At 42.8% G+C, this 9,066-nt stretch overlaps 1 protein-coding gene across 4 annotated transcripts in view; it reads left to right on the top strand.

Annotated features, from left to right (window-relative positions):
• The first annotated feature begins 1,894 nt into the window (after window positions 1-1,894).
• The window catches only part of glsb (glutaminase b), a 91,677-nt gene continuing 84,505 nt past the window's right edge, over window positions 1,895-9,066 (top strand). For all 4 annotated transcript variants that reach the window (XM_063051977.1, XM_063051976.1, XM_063051978.1 and 1 more), the window contains exon 1: window positions 1,895-2,282. In XM_063051977.1, the coding sequence (XP_062908047.1) occupies window positions 2,026-2,282 (257 nt within the window). In that variant the 5' untranslated portion in view covers window positions 1,895-2,025. The remainder of the gene's footprint in view (window positions 2,283-9,066) is intronic.

Raw genomic sequence — 9,066 nt, 5'->3', positions numbered from 1 at the left:
TAAGGATGCAAACATGAGAAAATCTACAGCTGCTGGAAATTCAGATGCTGAACACCTACCCTCTGTCCGCCAGAGAAAGCAGGATCTCCCAGTGGCCACCCATTTTAATTCCACGTCCCATTCCCATTCTGATATGTCAATCCATGGCCTCCTCTACTGTCAAGATGAAGCCATACTCAGGTTGGAGGAACAACACCTTATATTCCATCTGGGTAGCCTCCAACCTGATGACATGAACATTGGTTTCTCTAACTTCTGTTAATGCCCCTCCTCCCCTTCTTACCCCATCCCTTATTTATTTTTATCTCCCCCTTTTTTTCTTCTCTCTGTCCCTCTCATAATCACTCCTTGCCTGCTCTCCATCTTCCTCTGGTGCTCCCCTCCCCCCCTTCTTTCTCCCTAGGCCTCCTGTCCCATTATCCTCTCCCTTCTCCAGCCTGGTATCTCTTTTGCCAATCAACTTTCCAGCTCTTAGCTTCTTACCTCCCCCTCCTGTCTTTTTCTATTATTTCGGATCTCCTCCCCCCCACTTTCTAATCTCTTACTATCTCTTCTTTCAGTTAGTCCTGACGAAGGGTCTCTGCCCGAAACGTCGACTGTACTTCTTCCTATAGATGCTGCCTGGCCTGCTGCGTTCCACCAGCATTTTGTGTGTGTTGCCTTGTTAAGGAATCCAATTTGCTACAAACCATACTTAAGTCAGTCTGGCACGTCCATCAACACCCAAACACTTGAAGGCAAGCAGCTACACATTAGTGAACAACAAACACAAGAGATTCTGCAGATGCTGGAAACACATACAAACTGCTGGAGGAACACAGCATGTTTGGCAGCATCTATGGAGGGAATAAACAGTTGACGTTTCAGACCGAGATCATTCATCAGGACTGGGTCTCGGCAGGAAACGTCAACTGTTTATTCCCCTCCATAGATGCTGCCAGCCTTGCCGAGGTCTTCCTGTATTTCGTGCGTTTATGAGCCAACAGGTCTGAACGTGGGACTGGGAGGCACATGGATCACGCTGCCAATGGCAACAAGGGCTCGGCGTGCGAGGTCTAGTTTGACTTGGGAGCTGGCAGCGAGCAGGGTAGACACACGTAAACTAGAATAGGGGCGGGAGCAGTAGAGGACAGTGTCGAGCTGATACTGCTCGCAAAATCATGGGCGATTGTATCTGTTGACTCGGTAAATCTGTTGTGGTGCCAGAAAGTGATCCCCGTAGGTCAGAGCCAAGTGGACAGCCTATTTCCCAGAAGACTTGGCGAATTTACTCCTTCCTTCGCTGCCTTACTCACCCTCTCCATTCGATTCCTCCCCCGGGTACTTCTTCCCAGGACACTGCAGCTGAGGCGGGACAGACTGCACTGGCAATCATGGGCAAACTAACGTTTATATTTTAATTGGATCGCAATTTTAAAACACTATTTGTTTAAAATAAAGACGACATCAATTGCTGGGGAAAGTGTAGCATCCACGAGAAGAAAAACAGTTCATAGTTCAGATTAATGACCTTTACAAAGGGATAACCCTTTAAGCATAATGTAAAGTCACAATGGGTGAACACAAAGCCAACCCTTCACCCTGCGCTCCTGTTGGCATAGCCTAGTTTCCCTCTCCATCCAGACTTATTGCGTGAAAAGGAACCGATGGTACGGTCGCTACAAGTGTCCCAGAAAAAAAACAAATGGTGAACTGGGGGTGATTTTCGATTTTCTCGCCAGTTTGGATCGATGCACAGCTCCAACTCGGCGTCTAGACAATGACTCATCACCAGTAGGGAGGGCGGGGAGGGGGAGATGATTGACGTGAAGACCCGGCCAATCACAGGCTGCCTTATCGCCAGAGCGGGAGGGGTAAGTGGGGAAGGGGCGGACCGATACCCAGGCTGCTTGAAGAAGGAAGTGGGTGCATGCAGCCCTGAGGAGTTGGAGTTGGCGGCTGAGAGGGGTTTACGTGGTCTGTCGAGTCACTCTTGCCTCGTGCTTCACACACAAAGGCAGAATTTGTAAGCCCACTGCCGTCGTCATGCTGCGGAAGGGGAGCTCCTCGCTGTGGGAGTTGCTGGAGAGCGGGCTGAAGCTGGCGAACGGTGGTGGTGCTGCCGTGGCGAGGTCTGGCCTCCAGCAGCGGTTGCTGCAACGCGGCCTGCACCATGGTGACGGGCGGCTGCGGCGGCGTCTCGGGGCCGCTACTTACGGCACCGGCGGCACCTCGGAAGCAGCGCCGGAGCAGGGCGAAGCAGTCACCTCACTGGTGCCCACCGATAATTCAGCCCTGGAGAAGTAAGTACGGGAAGGATGGAAACGTGTGGGTCGGAAGGCAATTGTCGTGGAAAGAGGAAACACGGCCCGATGGTTTAAATTCCTGTAATTCTGATGTCTTGTTTAATCCGATAATCGTGCGTCAGATGACCTCGGAGGAAATTTTAGTGGATATTTTGAGTCAGGTGAATGGCGGTACGATGGAGGTCGCTCGACCTGTCAAATCCTTATCCGTCTCTAGAGCAATTCAGCGAGGACCCTCCTCCGCGCACGTACGCATTCAGCTACCTATCCCAGTGAAAATGCCCAGCCGGGGACAATGCTGTGATAAAGCACGCTGTGTTTTTATCGTTTAACGACTATTCAGATTGGTTATTTTGCCAGTCCTCAAATTGTTGACCCCCTCTGTTAGTGGGATTCATCAATTGTCTATATCTGTCGTGATTTTTGTATTTATCTTTAAGATCTTCTCGAAACATCCCTTTCCCGTTTAAAAAAACGCCATATCTGAAGGGCGCCATCCCTGAAATCATATTACCAGGTGTGCAGTGCTGATTTTTTTTAGGTGCTGGAGCTGACAAAATGCTTGCCATTTCCTATATCCTCTCTATATACATGTCACATGGAATGAGCGGGTACATAAATTGGGTGTGATATATATATATCTTATAATGTCAAGCACTGAACCAAGATGGAAGAAATATATGAATTCCAGAGCTCCACAGAAATACAGTGATAGTTAAGACATTAACAAGATTATAGCCTATCACTACATTTCAGTCTATAACTGGTGCAATAAAACAAATAATACTTAATTTAATGATATGACAAAGTATTGCACAGTTGCACTCACTAATTATCATAAAATATAATTATCAATCGTCAAGAAAAAGACAGTAATCATGTATTTTACCAAATTAAAAGTAATTACCTACTTACCAAATGCCACCAATGAGAAGTTTCACAATAATTTCCACAAAGGTTCAGGGGTCTGAAGCAACTCTTGTCCTGGTGTCATCCACAGCCATGATGTGACATACGGCTCAGGATTCCACTGAACTGGAGGAGGTCTTTGTAGATTAACAAACATAAGTGATGATACATGATTTATGAGAATTCTTGAGCGTGTTGTTGTTTTCTAGTTCATGTGACTGAATCCTCTCACAATCAGCGGTACTAATAGGAATAACTTGTGAACAGCTCAGTAATGGGGGTAAATGTTGGGGGAATGCGGCGTCCATGATCCTCCACATAATCTCTGAAGGCACTTATTACAGAGGAAGAAAGCTTAAACCTCTTACAGAGAGATGATATTGCAGCTTCTCCATAATTGGGTGGTATTTCAGCAGGCCAGTTGTCTTTATCACACACATTTCATTAAGCAGGGCATAATAAGCTGTAGCTTCAGCCTACACCCTTTCAGTCTGTTTTAAAGAATATCTATGTTTTTTGTAATTTTGTCCTATGAAATCATGTTGAAAGTGATGCTTTTTGTTATGTTTGTACTGACTGAAATAATTTTCATCCATTCATTCATTCATTTATACATACTTTGAGGTTTAGAAGTTTGAGAACCTTTCAAGGATGTTACCGTGAACATTTGGTGCTGCTAATTGTTTATAAGATTAGTAAGAAACTGTAGATAATTAATGGGGAGAATTTTGTTGTTGCTTGTTAGGGTAATTTCTCCAAACTTTTCCAAGAGCATCTTCACTAGCTATATTTTCAACACTTAGAGCAGCAGTGTGAGCTTTTGATAGTTTGTGATCAACAATTTTTTTTTCTGAGAGACTTCAAGCGTGTACTTCGATCAGCTCCATAATAGGATACTTGGTACATCTGCCATTCATTTGACAGCCTCAAACCCTTAGAAGTAGAAAGTCTCAGATTGCGTTTGTTTGCACATACTTTACACCCAAGTTTATCATCCTTGAAGTCTGACCAAAGATAAGTTTTCTTCTTTTTCTTCCACATTTCTTCAGCCCAAACATCTGAACAGGGATACAAGCCTGACTTTGAAGGACCATTACTTTCAGAACTGCATTTAGACCCGGTCAGAAAATTTGAACTAGAGGCGGGCGAAACATAGCTTTTGTCACTTTTACAGTCTCTTGTTAGCAGTCTCTTGTAACAAGAATAACATACACTCCTCAGCTTGTTTACGAAAGAAATAAGTTAACGTTGTTTGCTTAGAAGCCATAGGGTTGTTAGTGAGAAAAATTTACTTTTGTATTAGCGAGTAATCCACAGATCACCCCCACAGATGTAGCCTTACTAATACGACCGAGTCAGAGCAGACAGCAGGGCCCACACTGCTTAGTAGTGTCCCTAAGCAGGTATAAAAATAACAGAAATAAAGCAAATAAGTTTTATACACTTTTAGCCACCTAAATTGGAACCAAGTAATCAAGTATGAAAATTATGCTTTATCACGCATAATTTTGCCATCAACAGGGATATGCTTCTATGACATGTCCTCTAGCCACACACTTAATACTTTCTCAGTCTTTGCAAGCACTTTATCATCAACCAGAGAGATCATTTTTGCTGTTGTAGGGGTAGCACTAACACTTCCATGAGTTTCAGCTTCTTTCTGCTTTATTGTGCAAATGCTGGATTTGTTCTTACCAACCTTACGGCCCACTTTGGCAAGCGACGTGCCACTTTTCAAAAGATCTAAGATTTTTATTTTCTCGGTGAACAATGCTCAAACAGCGAGTGCTGGAGAGAGGCTGAGGATCTGTGAAATGGCGGGAGGCTACAGCAGAGTATGCTGGGACAACAGGTTGAGTGGCATTTCACAAATACCTAAATAAAGAAAAGTCACAATTCCAGGATGTCACCAAAAAGGATCAAATATCCTAATGTTATTAGTGGTATTTTCCCCACCAACCACCACCCCCTCTCCCTAAACCCCACTTTCGTAAATTCCTTCTATTTAATATGTGGCTGCAGTTAAATTCCCCACTTGTTTATTTTGACTTTTTTTTACAGAGGTGCCGGAGCAGTGCTCTGGCAGCACTGCACCCCGGCATATTAATAAATCATTTTATGTCTCCGAAGCCTTTACATCTTAAAGTGTGGCATGTGTATCTGAATGCTATATTTCAATTGTAACTGAGCCATTAAAATCTCATCCTGATTTCCTTGCTCTATGAAGCCCACTATCCGATATGCTTTTACTTCCAACTTGCAGTGCTATTTTCAGTCAATTTTCTCTTGCACAGAGATTTGACTTTTTAAAATTGAGAGCTTGATTTTTAACGTATCAAGTGACCTGTTAATTACATTTTTTTCCTGCTTGGTTTGTTTAATTTTATTTTCATAAAACTAAAATCTCACGGTTGTTGGGGCATTGTCCTTCTTTATGTCCTACTTTACCTGCTTCCTTCCAAAAATATAGGAGCCTGTATTCTGCATGACTTTAGGACCCTGTATGCCCCCTCCCATCAAAGAGGGGGCAGAATGATAAGAAAGGCTATTTGCATGGGAGCAGGGGTGATTAAGAGCATGTTTATAAAGCACAGAATGGATGTGGTGAAATGCTGTTCAGAGGTAGAAAGGATGGTAGCCAGAAAATATAAACATGTACTCTGCTGGCGGAAAAGTCTGAACCAGAAATTAATAAATTGGTTAATTATTGTTACATCTACTGAGGTAGAGTGGAAAAGCTGTTTGGCCAACCTTACAGATCGTCTTATCGTGTCAGTACACTGAGGGACTCGAGGGGAAAAGCAGTAACAATGCAGAGCGGTGTTACAGTGACAGGAAAGTGCTGAGCAGGCAAACAACAAAGTGCAAGGCCATGGCAAGGTCTGCTTTGTTAATCAAGAAGTCCATTAAATCAAAGGGCAGAAGCTGTTGACAGAAGGACAGTTATTTTTAAGCCACAATATATAATCATAACTCCAGTTGGAATAGCTGAGCCAATGATATTTGAAAACCATTTAAATCCAAGTAAGAGTATGGAGAAAAGATGGGGCAAGCCTTATTCAAAGAGATGGACTGAATGACTTCATTTTGTGCATTTAATTTTATGATTAACTTCTATTACGTGCTTGCTTGCAGTTCTCGTATTTCTGCAGGTTTTTTTTATTCTTGATAATCTAATGTGACTGTTTCAAATAGCTTTTCTGCTATAAAGGTAGTTTTCAACTCAAAAGAAATTGGAAAACTCTTGAGATACAAAGGTATCTGTGTGTCCTTGTATGTTATGCACAAATGGCTAGTTTGCAGGCACAGAAAATAATGATTGTAATGTTCGTTGCAAGGAGAATTACTAAAAAGGCTATATTTACTTAAATGGGCCACTAATAAGATCACACTATACACCTAAGATGCAGGTGGACGGATTGTCTTAAGAGTTTTCCTGTCGGATACTTTGCAGACAAATTTGATAGTTAAATTTGTAAAACTAATGTATGTTGGCAGGAGGATATTGCGTGCTTGAATCTGGTGCATTTCATCAGGCAGATTTTTGGACAGGAGTCCATGGCATCTGTAGCAAGCTGGGACTCAGACTTGAGGATTCTTCACTGCCTTGAGCTAATTCCAGCTCTTGAGCACATAGATTTATTGCTGCACATATGACTACAGTATTGGTGGGTAAAGATTTAATTCTTGAGTATAGCACAGTATGTAGATCTGTCTGAATAATACCGGGAAACAGTTAAGCAGCAAAAGAATGAAATACCCGTGGCCATAAATTTATGATAATGATTGGTGTAGTTCTTGCAATATAATATTTATATTCTACTAGTGGATGCAGATTGTGGATTGGTTTTAACTATTTAAAAAAGCTCCTTAAAGGATGTTGCAGGCACAATGAGTTGTACGATTCTTGTAATCATCCCTCCTATGACCATAGTCCCAAATTTGATACCTGCCATAATCAGGCATGTGTACTTGAATGTCAGCAGGTCCCTCAAAGTTGCTGCTGCTAAGTACGACAACATGGAGAGATAGGAAACATCTTCAGCGCTCCAGAGAAAACAACCTAAGTTTATCCAGCCTCTCCTGATAACATGTCTCTGAACCAGGCAGCATTGTGATAAATCTCTTCTGCACCCTCTCCAAAACCTCAACATCCTTCCTATAGTGGGGTGACCAGAACCGTATGCAATACTTCAGATGTAGCCTAAGCAGAGTTTTATAAAGTTGCAACATAACCTCCTGACTTTTGAACTCAGTGCCTCAAGTAATAAAAGCAATCATTTATAAGTCGTCTTAACCACGTTATTGATCTGTGTAGCCACTTTCAAGGAACTAGAAATTTTGATCCTAAGATCTCTCTGCTCAGCAACACTGTTAGGAACCTCGCTCTTAACATTGTATTGCCTGCTTACTTTTTTCCTACTGAGACACACTTTTTCCCTACTGAGGGAGTTAGATATGGCCCTTGTGGCTAAAGGGAGGGAGTTAGATATGGCCCTTGTGGCTAAAAGGATCAGGGGGTATGGAGGGAAGGCTGGTACAGGGTTCTGAGTTGGATGATCAGTCATGATCATACTGAATGGCGGTGCAGGCTCGAAGGGCCGAATGGCCTACTCCTGCACCTATTTTCTATGTTTCTAACACCTCATATTTATCTGGGTTAAACTCCATCTGCTTTTTCTCAGCCCATATCTATAACTAGTCTATATTGTGCTGTATTCTTTGCCTGTCTTCTACACTATCCACAACTCCACCAATCTTTGTATCATCTGCAAATTTACTGACCTATCCATCTACATTTTCATCCAGGTCATTTATAAACATTACAAACAGTAGAGGTCCCAGCACAGATTCCTGTGGAACTCCACTAATTACAGACCTCCAGTTCGAATAAGTCCCTTCACCCACTACCCTTCGTCTTCTATGTGCAAGCCAGTTCTGAATCCAGACAGCCAATTTGCCGTAGATCCAATGCATCTTAATCCTCTGGATTAGCCTTCCATGAGGGACTTTGTCAATTGCCTTACTAAAATCCACTGCCCTACCCTTATCAATCTCTTTCATCACATTGTCAAAAAACTCAATCAAGTCCGTAAGGCATGACCAGCCATGCACAAAGCCAAGCTGGCTCTCCCTAATTAGGCCATGAGTTTCCAAATGCTCATGTATCCAATCCCTAAAAATTTTCTCCAGCGATTTCCCTACAACTGACGTGAGACTCACAATTCTGTAGTTCCCAAGATTTTCTCTTGTTCCCTTTTTGAATAGAGGTCCAACATTAGCCACTCGCTAGTGCTCCGGGACCTCGCCTGTGCTAGAAAGGACACAAAGTCAAGAGCCCAGCATTCTCATCTCTTGTCTTCTTCAGTAACCTGGGGTAAATTCCATCAGACACTGGGGACTTGTCCATCTTAATACTCCTTAGAAGCCCAACACTTCCTCCTCCTTGGCCTCTAAATGCTCGAATATGTTTATAGTCAGTACTGATCTCCTAGTCTTCCATGTTCTTTTCTTTGGTAAATACTGAAGTAAAGTATTCATTAAGTACCTCACTCACGTTCTCTGCATCCAGGCAAATTTTACCCCCTTTATCCTTGAGTGGTTCCACCCTCTCCCTAGTTATCCTTTTACTCTCTATGTATGTATAGAATGTCAAGGAATTCACCTTCGTCAAAGATTCATTTTATTGTCAAAGTATGCAGAATACAGCTCTCAGATTCGTCTTCTCTGGAAAGCCAGAAAATACAAAAAAGTCATGGAAGGCATTGAGGCACCCTCCCACATGAAAAAGAAAAACAACTCTCAAACCCCAAACCTGCTCAACGTCTCCCTCAGCCAAAACTAACAGATCATGTACCCAGACACGGCAGCT

Source organism: Mobula hypostoma, chromosome 6 (genome assembly GCF_963921235.1).
Source record: "Mobula hypostoma chromosome 6, sMobHyp1.1, whole genome shotgun sequence".
Classification (NCBI taxonomy): domain Eukaryota; kingdom Metazoa; phylum Chordata; class Chondrichthyes; order Myliobatiformes; family Myliobatidae; genus Mobula; species Mobula hypostoma.
This window is presented reverse-complemented; position numbering and strand designations above follow the sequence as displayed.